Source organism: Pristiophorus japonicus, chromosome 1 (genome assembly GCF_044704955.1).
Source record: "Pristiophorus japonicus isolate sPriJap1 chromosome 1, sPriJap1.hap1, whole genome shotgun sequence".
Lineage (NCBI taxonomy): Eukaryota > Metazoa > Chordata > Chondrichthyes > Pristiophoridae > Pristiophorus > Pristiophorus japonicus.
In genome coordinates this window covers 406539849-406561621 of record NC_091977.1, presented here as the reverse complement: position 1 = coordinate 406561621, position 21773 = coordinate 406539849, and the positions used below count along the sequence as shown (strand labels likewise).

Below are 21773 nucleotides of genomic sequence, written 5' to 3'. Positions count from 1 at the left end.
AACAGGCAGCCCAGCACTCCCTCTTGGATGCCAGGCCGTTGGCCCAGCCGAAATCCTCCTGTTAGTTGGTTAATTGTCCACCATCATTCACAACTGGATGTGGCAGGACTGCAGAGCTTTGATCTGATCCGTTGATTGTGGGATCGCTTAGCTCTGTCTATAGCATGCTGCTTCCGCTGTCTAGCATGTATGGAGTCCTGTGTTACAGCTTTCCCAGGTTGGTACCTCATTTTTAGGCACGCCTAGTGTTGCTCCTAGCATGCTCTTCTACACTCCTCATTGAACCAGGGTTGGTCCCTGGCTTGATGATAATGGTACAGTAAAAGATATGCCGGGCCATGAGGTTACAGATTGTGGTGGAATACAATTCTGCTGCTGCTGATGGCTCACAGCGCCTCATGGATGCCCAATTTTGAGCCGGTAGATCTGTTCTGAATCTATCCCATTTGGAATGGTGGGAGGGTGTCTTCAGTGTGAAGACGGGACTTCATCGCCACAAGGACTGTGCGGTGATCATTACTACCAATGCTGTCATGGACAGATGCATCTGTGACAGGTAGATTGGTGAGAATGAGGTCAAATAGGTTTTTCCTATTTCCTATAGGTTCGTGTTGGTTCTCTCACCATCTGCTACAGGCCCAGTCTGGCAGCTATGTCCTTCAGGCCTCGGCCAGATCGGTCAGTAGTAGTGCTACCGAGCCACTCTTGAAGTCCCCTACCCAGAGTACATTCTGTGCCCTTGCTAGCCTCAGTGCTTCTTCCAAGTGTTGTTCAACATGGAGGAGTACTGATTCATCAGCTGAGGGATGGCGGTAGGTGGTAATCAGCAGCATGTTTCCTTGCTCATGCTGGACCTCAAGCCATGAGACTTCATGGGGTCCAGAGTCAATGTTTAGGACTCCCAGGGCATTCCCTCCAAACTGTATACTACTGTACCGCCACCCTGGGTGAGTGTGTCCTGCCAGTGGGATAGGACATACCCAGGGATGGTGATGGAGGTGTCTGGGACATTAGCTGAAAGATATGAGTACGACTATGTCAGGCTAGCCTGTGGGACAGTTCTCCCAATTTTGGCACAATTTCCCAGATGTTAGTGAGGAGGCCTTAGCAAGGTCGACTGGGCTGGGTGTGCTGTTGTTGTGTCCGAAGCCGGTGCCGAGGTCAATGCTGGGTGGTCCGTCCGGTTTTATTATTCTTATTGTTTTCCGTAGCGGTTTGTTACAACCATGATTTAAAAAAAATTATTAGTCAAATGAGTGAAGAGGCAGGTAAACTGTCCCAGGCTTCTGCCAATGTCACTCTAAGGCACCCATTGTTTTAAGTGGTTCAGGGTGATGCACTCGTAGAGTACAGTAAATACAAAAACACATTCTAATTCTAATTTCCACAGCACATAATGCAGGCATTTCTCTGACAGTTTGCCACTTGATTGGGAAACTCTCTTATCTGTAACCATGTAGAAAATGATACTTTTTTTCTCTCTTTTTATCATTAGGCAACATGCCTGATTGCTGATGACTGTTTTTTAATGGACAACTATTACTAAAAGGTCAATGTCTCCTTAATTCACCAGACAATTTAAAAAAAACACTGCTTCTAAGTAAAACCTGTTAGAAGGACACGGAAATGAATTAGGACAATCCAATACATGCTTATTGTGCTTCTGCCAAATCTGTACTAAAAATAAAAAGTGTAGGATGCTTCGATCACCCATAATGGCTTCAGTCACACAAAGGCTCTTGGGAGGTAACAAAAGGTTACTTGGGTACAATGTTTCCAATTATGCAAAATGCAAACAAATATTTAAGTGATTAAAATATTACTGCATCCCCAAATTTGATTTATGGTCTGTGCTGAGGTCCCTAGCACAGAAGCGCTGAGGCTAATTGGACTGCTATAATTAGCATCAGCCTAAAGCAAAATAAATCAGTCAGGTCACCCACTCTCACTGGGTATCCAGTGACTCCTACTGCATAATGTGCACATCTGGATATTGGATGCAACCATGGCCAATTGTGGTGTTTGCCAGTTGAATTGCATGCCAACACTCATTGCCAAGAATTACACGTGAAGAATGGCCATTGTGAGAGGTAGACATGTGTCCAAATGGAATCATAATTTAGCAAAAGACAATGCTGCAGTAGTGTAAGAGAAAATGGGGGTAAATTTGGCAAAAGAATGGTTTAGACATGTAATGGTTTCATGTAGGAAGCTGAGGAGGAGTGTGAAGATGAATGGAAAACTGAATCAATATCATCTGCAAAAAAATAATTAAAATGAGATCCCTATTTAAAAACAAAATAAAATGCCCCTCAATGAGTAACTGAGCAATATACACCATAAAGGTCCCAGGATCCTGGCCTGTGATAATTTAGCTGATCTCATTAAGGGCTACAATTATTCTGGATCAGCAAGAGGAAAAATCAGTCAACGTTCTACTCCTGCTCACTATGCATTCCTGCTGGAAGCATGCTTGTGTGGAGAATATTGAGGTCATCCATGATGCACCATCTCCTGTGGTTAAATAGCATGTCAAGGCACACATAACAATGATGGCCATTTGGAGGAGATATCAAAGAGCAACTGACATCCATGGAACCAGACCACAGTAAGGAATCAGCATTCAGGAGTGGCTGAGAAGGGGAGAAAACTGGTTAAAAAAACACATTTGCAGCTTAAATATTGCATTAAGAATGTAAGAACTAGGAGCAAGAGTAGACTATAGGCCATTCGAGCCTGCTACGCCATTCAATAAGATCATGGCTGATCTTCTACCTCAACTCCACTTTCCCACTCAATCTCCATAGCCCTCGATTCTCCTAGTGCAAGGTAAATACTTGCATTGGGACATCACAACTTTGTTTCTGTTTGGTGTGTATAATCCCAAAGCTTCATATTTTTCAAAGTCAGCATCTGTAATGCAGCTAACATGAGACTTAACATTTATTTCTGAACTTTTGAAGTTTGCTGCATCAGATTTGATCATTTCCTATGGAAGTCTATAGACATATATCTAGAAAATGATGCTCATCTATTCGCAAATCTGCTTCGAGTGGATGACACGCACCATCAGGATAAATCTTACGTTCCTGTACTATTTCATGTTTGCCAACAGAACTTTGGAGATGCACCAAATTTGTGCTGGTACAAATTTCTGGAGTCAAGCCTTTTTGTTCTGTGTGCACATTAAAAATCTCACCCAGGATTTGTGTATAAGCAGCCAGCTGCTGTTGATTGTCACTCCCACCCTAACAAAATCATTGTTCGGAGTCCCAAAACAAGACATCACAGTAAGGTAGGGATGAATACTTGTAGCCAGAAGAAAACTAAGTAACATCTACATAAGAACATAAGAAATAGGAGCTGGAGTAGGCCTGCTCCACCATTTAATATGTTCCTGGCTGATCCGATGATGGACTCAGGTCCACTTCCCTGCACGCTCCCCATAACCCCTTATTCCCTTATCAGTTAAGAAACTGTCTATCTCTGTCTTAAATTTATTCAATGTCCCAGCTTCCACAGCTCTCTAAGGCAGCGAATTACACAGATTTACAACCCTCTGAGAGAAGAAATTCCTCCTCATCTCTGTTTTAAATGGGCGGCCCCTTATTCTAAGATTATGCCCCCTAGTTCTAGTCTCCTCTATCAGTGGAAACATCCTCTCTGCATCCACCTTGTCAAATCCCCTCATTATCTTATACGTTTCGATAAGATCATCTCTCATTCTTCTAAATTCCAATGAATAGAGGCCCAACCTATTCAACCTTTCCTCATAAGTCAACCCCCTCATCTCCGGAATCAACTTAGTGAACCTTCTCTGAACTGTCTCCAAAGCAAGTATATCCTTTCGTAAATATGGAAACCAAAACTGCACGTAGTATTTTAGTTGTGGCCTCACCAATACCCTGTATTAGTGTAGCAAGACGTCCCTGCTTTTATACTCCATCCCCTTTGCAATAAAGACCAAGATTCCATTGGTCTTCCTGATCATTTGCTATACCTGCATACTAACCTTTTGTGTTTCATGCACTAGGACCCCCAGGTCCCACTGTACTGCAGCACTTTGCAATTTTTCTCCATTTAAATAATAACTTGCTCTTTGATTTTTTTTCCTGCCAAAGTGGATAACCTCACACTTTCCAACATTATACTCCATCTGCCAAATCTTTGCCCACTCACTTAGCCTGTCTATGTCCTTTTGCAGGTTTTTTCTGTCCTCCTCACACATTGCTTTTTCTCCCATCTTTGTATCATCAGCAAACTTGGCTACGTTACACTCGGTCCCTTCATCCAAGTCGTTAATATAGATTGTAAATAGTTGGGATCCCAGCACTGATCCGTGCAGCACTCCACTAGTTACTGATTGCCAATCCAAGAATTAACCATTTATCCCGAATCTCTGGTTTCTGTTAGTTAGCTAATCCTCTATCCATGCTATTATATTACCCCCAACCCCGTGAACTTTTATCTTACGCAGTAACTTTTTATGTGGCACCTTGTCAAATGCCTTCTGGAAGTCCAAATACACCACATCCACTGGATCCCCTTTATCCCCTTATTGTTACATCCTCAAAGAATTTCAGCAAATTTGTCAAACATGACTTCCCCTTCATAAATCCATGCTGACTCTGCCTGACTGAATTTTGCTTTTCCAAATGTCCTGCTACTGCTTTTTTAATAATGGACTCCAACATTTTCCCAATCACAGATGTTAGGCTAACTGGTCGATAGTTTCCTGCTTTTTGTCTGCCTCCTTTTTTAAATAGGGGCGTTACATTTACAGTTTTCCAATCTGCTGGGAACTCCCCAGAATCCAGGGAATTTTGGTAAATTGCAACCAATGCATCCACTATCCCTGCCGCTACTTCTCTTGTGACCCGAGGATGCAAGCCATCAGGTCCAGGGGATTTATCCGCCTTTAGTCACATTATCTTACTGAGTACCACCTCCTTTGTGATTGTGATTGTGATTGTGTTAAGTTCCTCCCCCCCCTATAGCTCCTTGACTATCCACTGTTGGGATATTTTTAGTGTCCTCTACCATAAAGACTGATACAAAATATTTGTTCAGAATTTCTGCCATCTCCATGTTCCCCATTACTAATTCCCCGGTCTCGTCTTTTAAGGGACCAACATTTACTTTAGCCACCCTTTTCCTTTTTATATACCTATAGAAGCTCTTGCTATCTGTTTTTATATTTCATGCTAGTTTACTTATAATCTATCTTCCCTTTCTTAATCATTTTTTTAGTTGTTCTTTGCTGGCTTTTAAAAGCTTCCCAATCTTCTGTCCTCCCACTAATTTTGTCCACTTTGTATGCCTTTGTTTTTAATTGGATACCGTCCTTTATTTCTTTAGTTAGTCACGGATGGCTATCTTTTCTTTTGCATCCTTTCCTCCTTACTGGAATATATTTTTCTTGAGAGTTATGAAATATCTCCTTAAATATATGCCACTGTTCATCAACCGTCCTACACTTTAATCTATTTTCCCAGTCCACTTTAGCCAACTCTGCCCTCATACCTTTGTAATCTCCTTTATTTAAGCTTAGTACGCTGGTTTGAGATCCAACTTTCTCGCCCACCATCTGAATTTGAAATTCAACCATGCTATGGTCACTCATTCCAAGGGGATCCTTTACGAGGAGATTGTTTATTGATCCTGTCTCATTACACAGGACCAGATCTAATAGAGCCTGCCCCCTGGTTGGTTCCGTTACATACTGCTCAAGAAACCCGTCCCTTATGCACTCTATGAACTCTTCCTCAAGGCTACGCTGACCAATTTGATTTGCCCAATCAATATGGAGCTTTAAATCACCCATTACTGCTGTTCCCTTTTTACAAGCCCCCACTATTTCTGGTTTATTCTCTGACCAACAGAGTTGCTACTGTTAGGGGCCCTAGAGACTACGCCCACCAGTGACTTTTTCCCCTTATTATTCCTTATCTCCACCCAAATTGTTTCTACATCCTGATCATTTGAGCCAACATTGTTTCTCACTATTGCAGTGATTCCATCCTTTATCAGTAGAGCTACCCCACCTTCTTTTCCTTTCTGTCTGTCCTTCCGAATTGTCAAGTACCCCCGAATGTTTAGTTCCCAGTCTTGGTCACCTTGCAACCACGTCTCTGTTATGGCTATCAGATCATACCCATTTGTAACTATTTGTACCGACAGCTCATCTAATTTGTTACGAATGCTGCGTGCATTCAGATAAAGAGCTTTTCTCACAGGTTGCCACTGGATAAAGGCGTAGCTCTGTCAAGCCGATGTGGTGGCTGATGTGCAACGGTCACCACACGTTAAAAAAATCCACGCACAAGTATCCTCCACCCCTTCAACTGGAGTTCAGTACTGGAATATCGGGTCCTTCATTGAAACATTTGTGAACTCATGTGGAAACAAGTCATCCTCGTTCGAGGGACCGCCTATGATGATGATGAAAGAGCTTTTAAATGTATTTTCTTACCATTTTCTCCTGCTATGGCCCCAGTTTCTGATGTACTCTTATGTTGATAGATTCTGTCCCTTCCTGTCACGCTCTGAAACATAGAAACATAGAAAATAGGTGCAGGAGTAGGCCATTTGGCCCTTCGAGCCTGCACCACCATTCAATGAGTTCATGGCTGAGCATGCAACCTCAGTACCCCATTCCTGCTTTCTTGCCATACCCCTTGATCCCCCTAGTAGTAAGGACTACATGTAACTCCTTTTTGAATATATTTTGTAAATTGGCCTCAACAACTTTCTATGGTAGAGAATTCCACAGGTTCACCATTCTCTGGGTGAAGAAGTTTCTCCTCATCTTGGTCCTAAATGGCTTACCCCTTATCCTTCGACTGTGACCCCTGGTTCTGGACTTCCCCAACTTTGGAACATTCTTCCTGCATCTAACCTGTCTAAGCCCGTCAGAATTTTAAACGTTTCTATGAGATCCCCTCTCATTCTTTTGAACTCCAGTGAATACAAGCCCAATTGATCCAATCTTTCTTGATATGTCAGTCCCGCCATCCCAGGAATCAGTCTGGTGAACCTTCGCTGCACTCCCTCAATAGCAAGAATGTCCTTCTCAAGTTAGGAGACCAAAACTGTGCACAATACTCCAGGTGTGGCCTCACCAAGGCCCTGTACAACTGTAGCAACACCTCCCTGCCCTTGTACTCAAATCCCCTCGCTATGAAGGCCAACATGCCATTTGTTTTTTTAACCGCCTGCTATACCTGCATGCCAACCTTCAATGACTGATGTACCATGACACCCAGGTCTCGTTGCACCTCCACTTTTCCTAATCTGTCACCATTCAGATAATAGTCTGTCTCTCTGTTTTTACCACCAAAGTGGATAACCTCACATTTATCCACATTATACTTCATCTGCCATGCATTTGCCCACTCACCAATCCAAGTCACTCTGCAGCCTCATAGCATCCCCCTCGCAGCTCACACTGCCACCCAACTTAGTGTCATCTGCAAATTTGGAGATACTACATTTGATCCCCCACTGGTTTTCGTTTCCCCCAATGCTACCCTGCTCTATTGCCTTCACCTTGTCCTTTGAGCTTTTAGGTTTCTGCTCACTTGAACCTCCCCCTTCCCCCCCCCCGGCCCGCCCCCCCACACTAATTAGTTTAAAGCTCTTTCTGCAGCCTTAGTTATTTGGTTCGCCAGGACCCTATCCCCAGCACGTTTCAAGTGGAGTCCGTCCCGACAGACAGCTCCCTCTTACCCCAATACTAGTGCCCCAGGAACCAAAACCCATTTCTCCCACACCAGTCTTTGAGCCACGAGTTTAGCTCTGTGATCTTATGTAAATTTGCTCGTGGCTCGGGTAATAATCCAAAGATTACCTTTGTGGTTCTGCTTTTTAATTTGGCCCCTAGCTGCTCATAATCCCTTAGCAGAACCTTCTTGTCTGTCCTATTGATGTCGTTGGTACCCACGTGGACCACGACAACGGTATCTACCCTCTCCCACTCCCACTCCAAGTTCCTCGCCAGCCGTGAGATGTCCTTAACCCTGGTACCAGGCAGGTAACACAGCCTTCGGGATTCACGCTCACGGCTGCAGAGAACTGTATCTATCTCCCTAATGATACTGTCCCCTACTACTACAATGTTTATTTTTACTCCCCCCGCTTGAATGGTTTCCTTACCACGGTGCTGTGGTCTGTTTGATCATCATCTAGATCACTAGTAGCCCTGGAGGCTATGCATCAAGGCATCCCTTGCACTGTTATATTTTGCAAAGGGGAGTGGAATGTGTTCTATTGATGGGAAATGTGAGTTTCCCCCCCCCCCAGTGGATTGGCAAAGGGGCGGGGGGTGGGGCGCGGGGGTTGATGGAGGAATTTGGTTGATAATAGGGTTGCATTTGAATTTTATAAAATATTAATTTCAACATTTGAATAGGGGTGAGTCTTAAGGATAAAAAGCCTGTTGTGGGAAATGCTTCAGTTTAAGTATTATTTCTGTGCATAATCTAAAGTAACTAGGCAAATAAACTTTGCTAGAATAATATGCATTTACAGCTTGAGTTATGGAGGAATGTCTACTTTGTAATATATTGAAAGTGTAAGTACAGTAGATCTAATTAAAATAATCACTATTGCAAATAACAATGAATATATTATCCACATGTTGTAATGATAGGTCATACACTTCTAACACATGGGCAAATCTGTTTTCAAATTGTGTAAATTGCGATTTAATCACCAATTCTGCAAATTGGCAGCGGGTGACATCCAAGTGCCCAATCAGTTTTTCTAGGTGTACTGCAGTTGGAAAGAGGTGACATGATAGGTCCAAGTCAGCATGGATTTGTGAAAGGGAAATCATGCTTGACAAATCTTTTGGAATTTTTTGAGGATGTTTCCAGTAGAGTGAACAAGGGAGAACCAGTTGATGTGGTATATTTGGACTTTCAGAAGGCTTTCGACAAGGTCCCACACAAGAGATTAATGTGCAAAGTTAAAGCACATGGGATTGGAGCAGTGTGCCGACGTAGATTGAGAACTGGTTGGCAGACAGGAAGCAAAGATAAGGAGTAAATGGGTACTTTTCAGAATGGCAGGCAGTGACTAGTGGGGTACCGCAAGGTTCTGTGCTGGGGCCCCAGCTGTTTACATTGTACATTAATGATTTAGATGAGAGGATTAAATGTAGTATCTCCAAATTTGCGGATGATACTAAGTTGGGTGGCAGTGTGAGCTGCGAGGAGGATGCTATGAGGCTGCAGAGTGACTTGGATAGGTTAGGTGAGTGGGCAAATGCATGGCAGATGAAGTATAATGTGGATAAATGTGAGGTTATCCACTTTGATGGTAAAAACAGAGAGACAGACTATTATCTGAATGGTGACAGATTAGGAAAAGGGGAGGTGCAACAAGACCTGGGTATCATGGTACATCAGTCATTGAAGGTTGGCATGCAGGTACAGCAGGCGGTTAAGAAAGCAAATGGCATGTTGGCCTTCATAGCGAGGGGATTTGAGTACAGGGGCAGGGAGGTGTTACTACAGTTGTACAGGGCCTTGGTGAGGCCACACCTGGAGTATTGTGCAGTTTTGGTCTCCTAACTTGAGGAAGGACATTCATGCTATTGAGGGAGTGCAGCGAAGGTTCACCAGACTGATTCCCGGGATGGCAGGACTGACCTATCAAGAAAGACTGGATCAACTGGGCTTGTATTCACCGGAGTTCAGAAGAATGAGAGGGGATCTCATAGAAACGTTTAAAATTCTGACGGGTTTAGACAGGTTAGATGCAGGAAGAATGTTCCCAATGTTGGGGAAGTCCAGAAGCAGGGGTCACAGACTAAGGATAAGGGGTAAGCCATTTAGGACCAAGATGAGGAGAAACTTCTTCACCCAGAGAGTGGTGAACCTGTGGAATTCTCTACCACAGAAAGTTGTTGAGGCCAATTCACTAAATATATTCAAAAAGGAGTTAGATGTAGTCCTTACTACTAGGGGGATCAAGGGGTATGGCGAGAAAGCAGGAATGGGGTACTGAAGTTGCATGCTCAGCCATGAACTCATTGAATGGCGGTGCAGGCTCGAAGGGCCGAATGGCCTACTCCTGCATCTATTTTCTGTTTCTATGTTTCTAAAGGGACCGCCGGAGGCACCTAAGGGCATGCATGGTTTTGTTTTTTTCACTTACCTCAATGTGGAGCCAGGAGGAGCAGGAGTACTTCACCTAACACCACAGCAATACTGCAAGCCACTGTCAGCTCTCACTCGCTCCCCTTCAAATCTCCTTCAGGACTTACCTGCAGACCGATTTTGGGAAACCCCCAACCAGTGAGCTGCATTGTCATGCCCAATTGGTGTTTGTACCTTGCCAGGATTATAGAAATGACTATCGAGACCCAATTTTGAGCAAGCCTCAGGCCAGTTTTTGGGCACATGTTTCATAGAACTTAATAAAATGTGAAAAAGTTTGCATTGAGGGGAGAAAAGGTAAAAGAATAGCACTAAGTTTTACAGGTAAAGTAATTCATAGGGAGGTTAAAATGTTGACTATTTCAATTAGACCTACAAATTCAATACAAGAAAGACTTACATATATAAAGCACCTTTCACGATCACCTGATGTCCCAAAGCGCTTTGCAACCAATGAAGTACTTTTGAAGTGTAGTCACTATTGTAACGTTGGAAACACAGCAGCTAATTTGTGCTCAGCAAGCTCCCACAAACAGCAACGTGATAATGACCACTGGGGATAACCTTCTGCTCTTCTTTGAAATAGTGCCATGGAATCTTTTACGTCCACCTGAGGGAGCAGATGGGGCCTTGGTTTAACGTCTCATCCGAAAGAAGGATATATTACAACTATTATGCAACACGAGTATCAAGGGATGCTAATTCTTATTTAAGTTCATATACTGTCCTCACTCGGAGTCCAAACATATGACTGGGTTATGATTGTCAATGGGAAACCTGGTTGATTTCCCCCTTCCTACAACCCCCACCCCCAACCCTCTAACCGACATTGTTAACGGTTCTCCCTCCTCAGGTACTGTTCCCCTCGCTTTCAAATCTGCTGTCATCACCCCTCTCCTCAAAAAAAAACCCTTGACCCCACTTTGCGTGCTAGCTATCGCCCCATCTCCAACCTCCATTTCCTGTCCAAAGTACTTGAACTGTTGTCGCCTCCCAAATCTATGACGAATTCAATGTTTGAATCCTTTATCTGGTTTTCGACCCTGCCACAGTAACAAAACTGCTCTCATCAAAGTCACAAATGACTTCCTTGGTGATTGTGACAAAGGTAAATTATCCCTCCTGATCCTTCTTGGCCGGTCTGTAGCCTTTGACACAGTTGACCACTCCATCCTCCTCCAACACCTCTTAACCATCCACAAGCTAGGTGGGACTGCACTCGCCTGGTTCCATTCTCATCGAATCATAGCCAGAAAATCTACTGCAATGGCTTTTCTTCCCACTCCCACATTGTTACCTCTGGTGTCCCCCATGGATCTGTCCTTGGCCCCCTTCTTTCTCATTTTCCAGCATCCGCAGTATTTATCTTTTCACATAGTTTTATTACTTATTACGCTGCCCCTTGGCGATATCATCCAAAAACACGAAGTCAGTTTCCACATATATGCCGGCGGCACCCAGCTCTACCTCTCCACCACTTCTCTCGACCAGATTGGTATCTAAATTGTCAGCTTGCTTATCTGACATCCAATACTTGAGCAGAAATGTTCTCCAATTAAATATTGGGAAGACCAAAGCCATTATCTTTGGTCCCCGCCACAAACTGTGTTCCCTAACCACTGACTCCATCCCTCTCCCTAGCATCAATTAGAGGGTCAACAAGACTGTTCGCAACCTAGATGTCATATTTGACCAACACGAGCTTCCGGCCACTTATCTGCGGCATAACTAAATCCACCTCCATAACATTGCCCACCTCCGTCCCTGCCTCAGCTCCTCTGCTGCTGAAACCCTCATTCATGCCTTTGTTATCTCTAGACTTGACTACTCCAACTCACTCCTGGCTGGCCTCCCATATACTACACTACGTAAACTTGAGGTCATCCAAAACTCAGCAGCCCGTGTCCTAACTTGCACCGAGTCCTAACTCGCACCGAGTCATGATCACCCATAACCCCTGTGCTTTCTGACCTATATTGACTCCCAGTTCAATGCCTTGATTTAAAAATTCTCATCCTGGTTTACAAATCACTCCATGGCCTTGCCCCTTCCTATCTCTAATCTTTTTCAGCCTCAAAACCTCACAAGATGTCTGCGCTCCACAAATTTTGCCCTCTTGAACATCCCTCATTATAACTGCTCAATCATCGGTGGCCGTGCCTTCAGCTGTTTGGGCCCTAAGCTCTGGAACTCCCTCCCTAAACCTCTCCACCTCTCTTTCCTCCTTTATGACACTCCTTAAAACCTACCTCTTTAACCAAGCTTTTGGTCATCTACCTCAAATTCTTCTTTTGTGGCTCGGTGTCAAATTTGTTTTGTAGCACTGCTGTGAAGCGCCTTGAGACATCTTACTATGTTAAAGGCGCTATATAAATAAAAGTTATTATAATAAAAGCACTGAAGATAATTGTAGTGTCCTAACTGCTGTCCTCGCTGACATCAGCTCACTCAGCAGAGACCAGTATTCAAATGTGTGTTTTTGACCTGTATAACCCAATGCCAGCTGGTGCCTTTCCCCACTAGGCTGTCAGGTGAGCTGCCTATTGCTATGTTCATACACTGTTCACTTTAGATTTTGCCAGGCTACAACAAACAAAAGACCTATGAATCCAGAAAGATAAATTTGCTGATAAATCTGAAAGCCCATATTTAAAATGTTGTTACTGCTTCCATTACTGTGCCATTTTCCCTGCCGAATGCAACACAAATATATAGACAGCAGATAATGTGGACTCAATACTGTTGAAATACAAATATGAAGCAGGATTCAAACTATAGCTAAAACAAGGTTTGTAATGACAATATACCTGGTTAATTGTCAATAAAAAGGTTATATAAAAAAGGAATAAAACCCAGATTCAGTAACATTTTTGACTAATAGTTTTCCAGTTGTTGAACTGATAAAATGCATTACTCACAGACTTTTCTACAGTACTTCAACTAATACTGGACATTTCCAAAACTAATTTCCATGTTGTAGTATTTACCTTGCAGAACTAATACTAATTTGGAACAGTAAAGCGCCATTTTTATTTTTTGCTCTGAAACAGTGTAAAGGTTTACAGCTACCTTCCATTGAACTAGGCTCTGTTTAACCACAACCTGATTTGTCTATCTTGCAGGTCACAGTCGGTGGTAGAACCAGGTGTGCTGAAGCACGAAGACAGGGATGATGATAACACTCAGCCACTACTAGCTCTAGACTGAACTAAAGGCATCTCAGAGGTCACACAAACAATGGTAACTCCATGACTGGATCTCAGTGGATCACTTGCTTAAATCAAGTCACATTCAGCTATGTGAAGTGTTTTTTTCATTTTTCATAAAACGGCAAAATTCAAATATCACCAGTCATTGGCTTTCTTGTCAGAACTGCCAGCAGTTGATTAAAGATTGAGAGATCATTTAAAATAAGATACCTAAAGGATTTTGTATCTACTATAGGCAACCTGATAGTGACCTTGGCAGCATCACAGATGTTGGTACTTTGCTAAGGAAGAGAGAAGGAAAATATTCCATGAATGCAGAACGGTTTAGGTCTCAATAACAGGCATGTGATATTCAGACATATTTGTGCCTTTGCGTGTTACGCAAGAGAGGATTTGTTTTTATAGTTCAATATCAGATTGGAAAACTCAGAAAAAAATAAATTGTGAACAGAAGGCAGGATGAAAAAACATTTATTAAAGTGCCAAAGATCCATGTATTCATTCCTGTTTATTTGCTGGATGAATGTTCAAAATCAATCAATGCATTTTATTTAAATTCAGTAAGTGAAGCTAACTTTGCCAACCACAAAGCTGTTTATTTGATTGGGCAAATAAAGAAGAATTACTCAAGTTCTTTTGTGTTTTATTTGGGGGAAAATCAAGGTTAGTGACTTATACAGCATTTTACAAAGTGTTTGTGTTCATTAATAGTTTACAGACATTCCTTCCCAACATTTTTCACTGTAATTAAATGTTTACTGAAGTAATGGTGGTTCTTGATACAAGAGCTGTATAAAAACCGAAAGCATAATTTATGTGAAAAGCATAAAAATTTAATTTCAAAAATAACTATTTACAGTTAGAAATACACTATTGAAATCTGTAACAATCATAGTGGTAGCTCCATTTTGTTCAAAGAATATCAGGTTTATACTCTAAAAAAGGCATAGTGTTCCATTTATGCCAATACTAAAGGGTATTATAAAACACAAACAAAACCAAGCTGAGCTTTGTCTCACTCAATAAGGGTGCCTATGAAAGACATGACATGACTCACTTGTTTATAAAAATAACTCAACTTCTAGAACATGTACTACGAGGCTCCGTACTTGCAGCTAAAACCCATTGTCCCATTCTCTTAAAAACCACTTTAGTGAAGTATCAATCGACATGATACCAGTACTTAGAACACATACCCATAACACTCAGAGCAAATTCAGTTTATCCAATGATATACAGTAGTTAACTTTAGAATTAAAATCCCATGTCACTGACAGGATATAAAAAGAATTGCAGTGTAGTAACTGATCGACTGAATCCACTCACTTTAGCAAGTGAATTTGATATAAAAAAAAATGATAAACTATTCTAAAAAATGCCAAAATAAAATAAAATGCAATCTATTTATTCCCAATCAGTAGAATGGAATGCAATCAGTCTCCTATCTAAGAGAACAGGTTTTTATAAACCCTATTCCAAGGAGTCATTGGAAATAGAAGTGGATTGAAGCTTGACTTAATTTAAAAACTGCCGTAAACTAGTATCAAATTCTTTCCAAAATTGAGCTCGACCTCGAATCATCTTTTGATACGATACACTAGATTAAAATTTATTTGAAAGTAGGAGAAATGAAAACAACCATGTTCTCAATGTCAGCTCTCACTAAAAATGCGTCAACTAATGATGACTCTAATGATCACCACCAGCATGAGTCTCTTTAAAAAAGCATGCGCAATATTTCAAAATGGAGAAGTGAGGGGAAAAAATTCAGATGGCTTTGAATATTGTTAAAATAACAATTTACCAAACGTTGCAGCATCTTTGAAGTTAGTCGTCATGTTTTTATTTATGGCTACAATAAGGTTTTGTCACTTTATTTCTAACTTACAAAACTAGATAGTCAAAAGAAAGGGAAAGTAACTTTAAATCTCACTGAAGATTACTCCCTAGTTCTTTGATGCTCCTTTTCTGACTAATGAACAGAAGTCCAGTTGGTTCTGAATCAATGTCACTGCAATGCTAGGCAGCATGCAGTTTCAGCACCACAAACATATTAAATGCAAATGTAACAGAAGAGAGAGTAAAACACGAAGCCGCAATACACAGATACGATAGTAATATAAAGTCAAGGAGCATTCAATTACATTTGCATTCAAAAAGGACTCCAGTAATATCAGATGGACAGGAATAAACCAGATTGACAGAAATAATAGGCTCCTCCCCTCTGTGTAGCTAATCCAATTCATTTGGGCAGCTTGCAATCAGTAAATCCATCAAAACCAGCATCTACAACATTAGTCTAACAGAATTATACTTTACACACAACAAAAAGTGAGATATTTAAATCACAGTATTTCTATATATTGATTAGACTAAAATAGTTCCCTATGCTCTTCCTGTTCCCCAAATGTACTGCTGCTTAGATAGTGACACAAAACAGATTAATGTAAATGCAGATTGCGTTTTCCCACATTCTGGTGTAGGTTGCAATCCTCATCTCTCTGCCGGGATCTGACTGCTCCTATAACTGCTCTGAGACAAAAGTACCTTGGTTATGTGCTGAACTCGGTTCTCCTTGCCTTGCCCCTACAAAGTAAAGTCTGTCATTTACACTTGGCATAATAAATTTGAATGTAAAAACATATGGTCATTTTATTGTAGATGTATTACGGCTGTCACAAGCCATCTGCATTTTGGCATTTGCACAGATGTATCAGCTGTCTGTTGGATGAATGTGCATCTCACATTGGCATTTGTTCATTTCTGTCACACTAAAAAAGTTCTCATTGGCATCTGCAGCAGTTAGCTTCTATGGAAGTGCATTTTGGGTTCTTTCTACAGAATTAATGTGTACAATTCTATACTCAAAGGAGGACTCATTTTTATGTTTAGTAAGCAACATTGATGGTGAGAAACTTACTCTATGACTACTTATGCTTTTTATGTTAATTTCAACTTTTTATTTGAACACTGAGCACTTAATACTGCTGGGGAAATGAGTTTGGACGAGTTACTAAGCGCAGTGTGGGGGAGCTAAGTATAAGCACAGATACATCTGTTAACTCAGGATGCTTCAGTGATCATGTCATTTTAACTCTCTGTGTTAATCAATCTCGCTCAGACTGTCAGGCTTAGTAACTTCTCAAAGGCAGCTCCCCCATTGAGGGCATCAGCACTCACTGTGTAAACAAAAAAAAATTAAGAAATAGAGCAAAAAAAGGATACTGTTGTGTGAAACACTATAATTTGTAATTTGTTAATGTTATCCAAGAAGAAATGCTGATTTCAAGTAAATCTGTGACAGAGTGCAAACATACTGACTAAATGCACGAAAGGTACAAATCATCTTTATGTAACTAGCCAATAACTATGATTAAGAACTCATGAATATCTGTACAATTAAAATAATCATCAAACTATATACAAAATGATTCCATGTGGAAATACAAAACACTGAAGACCAGTTATATGAATGCGACAACTTGTGTATCTTATATAAACTAGACAGACCCAATTCAGGAGATTTAATATGGTGGAAAGCCATATATAGTTCACTTTGATTTTTACAATGCAAGGTTTCTTCAATAGCTTGCAGTGAACTATTTTGTATCTTTGAGACTATTCCAAATCAGAATTGGGAAAATGTCATGTTGGATTTTCCTCGGGAGATCTTATTCAGCTTTGGTCTTAGTGCTTTGTTTTGGAAGAGGACAAGGCTCAAGTTTGCATCACTCAACCTCTACATGCCCTCTATATGCCCTCAAAGATATTCCAGGAGACCTTTTTATTTTATGAACTAATTTTTTCAAAGTACATTACCCCTCACCCCCAGAAAACTGTCCTGTGCCAAGAGTTTCAGAAAAAATAATCAATGGGACTTTCGACACTTCATAACATAAGACAATTTCTTCATGTTCATTCAACTCCAAACTTCCTTCTCCAGTTTATGTACCAAATTAGATTGGTGAAAGGGTTCTTCGTTGGTGGGACGTCAGCTCTGGATGCCACACATCCACGATGAAGATAAGCCTATAGCTGTTAGCATCCTGCCAAACTTCATGCTCAAAAGAATCGTCAAAGATGATCACCTTCCCCTCCTTCCATTCTCTGCAAAAACAGAGTAACATTGAATTTGGATCAACATCTGTTGAAAAGGATTGAAGCTTATAGAGATATTTAACAACATTGTTTGATTTTTTTTTAAGGGAATTTGGAGAAGAAAATTATTGTTTCCTAAATAGGGCATCAATAGGTAGTGCAAGAGGGAAGCCTATGATAATCATTCAGCGACTCTGGATAAAGCAGCTATTGTCATTCTACATTTTCTTGTATCTTTGACATGCTGGTTGCATGCTTCATAACATTGAATGTTTAAAAATTGTTCAAAACAGTTTCATTGCATTGCTCTCAGAAGATATTCGAGGAATATCTGTCATGATTGTTTTTGCTCATTAGGGTAAGGGATGTTGGTGATGGGAAATGGAACACTTTTTCCAACTACTCCTAGATCTGGTGAAACAGCAAGCTGCAACAATACACCTGCACTCCAACTTCTCGCAATGGGAACTTTTCCACTTTTCAAACCAATAGGGATCACCAACTAAAAAAAAATATATATAATTCCAATTGAAAAATAAATTAAACATTTGGGCTCAGGTCTGACACTGGATCACTACTTGCAGTCATTAATGCTCAACAGTGTGCAAACAGGCACAAAGACAAAACTGTATCAGATCAATGCGGGATCTGCCTATGGTCAAGAAAGGGTAAAGTGGTTATTAAGATTTAGATGTTCAATTATCTGGGTTGGAAGGAATGGGATATCACTGTGACTCCCTATATGCTTTTACATTAAGTCTGTACAAATATATACCCAATATATTTGAATGTGATACATGCAAGATCTCAAGTATGTGCCTAATGTAACAATATCAAAGCAGAAATTAGTTTAAGGCGAATTAAGCTACATTTCAGTGGAGGCAGTCTGATGTTTACTTTCCATTTATAAACAACTGGGTTGAATAGTTTTATAAATGCTGGGGTAGAATTTCCACAGGTGTTCTCCCAATCTTCTGCTGTAACTTTGGCAGAAACCCCAGGAGAATCCCATGAAATATTCAGGCATGTATACACAGCAGTAGTAATCCGAGGACAATTTTTTTGGCCATTGTAGCAAACTGATTACACTTGGGTGAGGCAAACAAACTTTTAAAAAGGTTCCTATAAATTTTGGGCTTGATTCTTAGTATGTTCAAAAAACACCAACAATCCTTTTACCTGGTGTCATTGGCACAGCGTATTCTACATCCTTGCTTAGGAATGACCAGGCCCAGATGCATTCTTAGGCGGCAGTTTGTTGGTCCAGTGTGAGGCCACACATGAGTCCCTGGCTGCATAACTGAATACTTGATCTTAAAAAAAAAGATGCACAATAGTAAATTAAATATTAGTTTACAACCTGCTACTAATCTTGACAAATACCTTAGGACAACAATTTTTACATCAACAGACTAAAAGAGCAGTACTAATATTTTTATGGACCAACATGTTTTAAGAATCTGACTGTTGACAAAATTTGCCAAAATATTACCTACATTCCTTAACTTTTACAAATTTCCCCATGAATAACTCCTATGAGGAAAAGCCAGACAGTATGCAAGTGCTAGCTCGTGCAAACATAGACAAAAAATTTGAATACAGCCAACCTGCATCCAAAAATTAAAAGGATACGGGGACTGAAATTACAATTGCTTTAACTGCTATTTTTGTAAATTCATTAGATTCATGACAGATTTGAAAGATTTGGAATGTGGACGACATCTGGAAAGCATAGATCACATATATTTAGCATCTGTTATAGGGAAGGCTTTTGAAATGATCTTGAGAGATTGAGTAGGTGATCATTTGGATAATAAGAATTTGTTATGTGAAAAAGAAACGGCAGTAATCATGGGGGATTTTAACCTACATATCGATTGGTCAAATCAAATCGCTCGGGGTAGCCTTGAGGAGGAATTCATAGAATGCATACGGGATTGTTTCTCAGAACAGTATATGACAGAACCTACAAGGGAGCAAGCTATCTTAGATCTGGTCCTGTGTAATGAGTCAGGAATAATAAACGATCTCCTAGTAAAAGATCCTCTCGGAATGAGTGATCACAATATGGTTGAATTTGTAATACAGATTGAGGGTGAGGAAGTAGTGTCTCAAACGAGCATACTATGCTTAAACAAAGGGGACTACAGTGGGATGAGGGCAGAGTTGGCTAAAGTAGACTGGGAACACAGGCTAAATGGTGGCACAATTGAGGAACAGTGGAGGACTTTTAAGGAGCTCTTTCATAGTGCTCAACAAAAATATATTCCAGTGAAAAAGAAGGGCGGTAAGAGAAGGGATAACCAGCCGTGGATAACCAAGGAAATAAAGGAGAGTATCAAATTAAAAACCAATGCGTATAAGGTGGCTAAGGTTAGTGGGAAACTAGAAGACTGGGAAAATTTTAAACGACAGCAAAGAATGACTAAGAAAGCAATAAAGAAAGGAAAGATAGATTACGAATGTAAACTTGCACAAAACATAAAAACAGATAGTAAAAGCTTTTACCGATATATAAAATGGAAAAGAGTGACTAAAGTAAATGTTGGTCCCTTAGAAGATGAGAAGGGGGATTTAATAATGGGAAATGTGGAAATGGCTGAGACCTTAAACAATTATTTTGCTTCGGTCTTCACAGTGGAAGATACAAAAACCATGCCAAAAATTGCTGGTCACGGGAATGTGGGAAGGGAGGACCTTGAGACAATCACTATCACTAGGGAGGTAGTGCTGGACAGGCTAATGGGACTCAAGGTAGACAAGTCCCCTGGTCCTGATGAAATGCATCCCAGGGTATTAAAAGAGATGGCAGAAGTTATAGCAGATGCATTCGTTATAATCTACCAAAATTCTCTGGACTCTGGGGAGGTACCATCGGATTGGAAAGCAGCTAATTTAACGCCTCTGTTTAAAAAAGGGGGCAGACAAAAGGCAGGTAACTATAGGCCGGTTAGTTTAACATCTGTAGTGGGGAAAATGCTTGAAGCTATCATTAAGGAAGAAATAGCGGGACATCTAGACAGGAATAGTGCAATCAAGCAGACGCAACATGGATTCATGAAGGGGAAATCATGTTTAACTAATTTACTGGAATTCTTTGAATATAACGAGCATAGTGGATAGAGATGTACCGATGGATGTGGTGTATTTAGATTTCCAAAAGGCATTCGATAAGGTGCCACACAAAAGGTTACTGCAGAAGATAAAGGTACGCGGAGTCAGAGGAAATGTATTAGCATGGATAGAGAATTGGCTGGCTAACAGAGGAGGCAGAGAGTCAGGATAAATGGGTCCTTTTTGGGTTGGAAATCGGTGGTTAGTGGTGTGCCACAGGGATCGGTGCTGGGACCACAACTGTTTACAATATACATAGATGACCTGGAAGAGGGGACAGAGTGTAGTGTAACAAAATTTGCAGATGACACAAAGATTAGTGGGAAAGCGGGTTGTGTGGAGGACACAGAGAGGCTGCAAAGAGATTTAGATAGGTTAAGCGAATGGGCTAAGGTTTGGCAGATGGAATACAATGTCGGAAAATGTGAGGTCATCCACCTTGGGAAAAAAAAACAGTAAAAGGGAATATTATTTGAATGGGGAGAAATTACAACATGCTGTAGTGCAGAGGGACCTGGGGGTCCTTGTGCATGAATCCCAAAAAGTTAATTTGCAGGTGCAGCAGGTAATCAGGAAGGCAAATGAAATGTTGGCCTTCATTGCGAGAGGGATGGAGTACAAAAGCAGGGAGGTCCTGCTACAACTGTACAGGGTATTGGTGAGGCTGCACCTGGAGTACTGGGTGCAGTTTTGGTTACCTTACTTAATGAAGGATATACTAGCTTTGGAGGGGGTACAGAGAAGATTCACTAGGCTGATTCCGGAGATGAGGGGGTTACCTTATGATGATAGATTGAGTAGACTGGGTCTTTACTCGTTGGAGTTCAGAAGGATGAGGGGTGATATTATAGAAACATTTAAAATAATGAAAGGGATAGACAGGATAGAGGCAGAGAGGTTGTTTCCACTGGTTGGGGAGAGGGGGCACAGCCTCAAAATACGGGGGAGCCAATTTAAAACCGAGTTGAGAAGGAATTTCTTCTCCCAGAGGGTTGTGAATCTGTGGAATTCTCTGCCCAAGGAAGCAATTGAGGCTAGCTCATTGAATATATTCAAATCACAGATAGATTTTTAACCAATAAGGGAATTAAGGGTTATGGGGAGCGGGCGGGTAAGTGGAGCTGAGTCCAAGGCCAGATCAGCCATGATCTTGTTGAATGGCGGAGCAGGCTCGAGAGGCTAGATGGCC

At 41.1% G+C, this 21773-nt stretch overlaps 2 protein-coding genes across 2 annotated transcripts in view; one reads left to right on the top strand and one right to left on the bottom strand.

The window, feature by feature from the left end:
- LOC139275025 (clavesin-1-like) overlaps window positions 1-13987 on the top strand; it is a 119238-nt gene extending 105251 nt beyond the window's left edge. The window contains exon 5 of the mRNA XM_070891896.1: window positions 13286-13987. Within this exon, the coding sequence (XP_070747997.1) occupies window positions 13286-13370 (85 nt within the window). The 3' untranslated portion in view covers window positions 13371-13987. The remainder of the gene's footprint in view (window positions 1-13285) is intronic.
- unm_hu7910 (un-named hu7910) overlaps window positions 13859-21773 on the bottom strand; it is a 397894-nt gene continuing 389979 nt past the window's right edge. Inside the window, 2 exon segments of the mRNA XM_070891910.1 lie at window positions 13859-17479; window positions 18650-18783. Of these exon segments, the coding sequence (XP_070748011.1) occupies window positions 17329-17479; window positions 18650-18783 (285 nt within the window). The 3' untranslated portion in view covers window positions 13859-17328.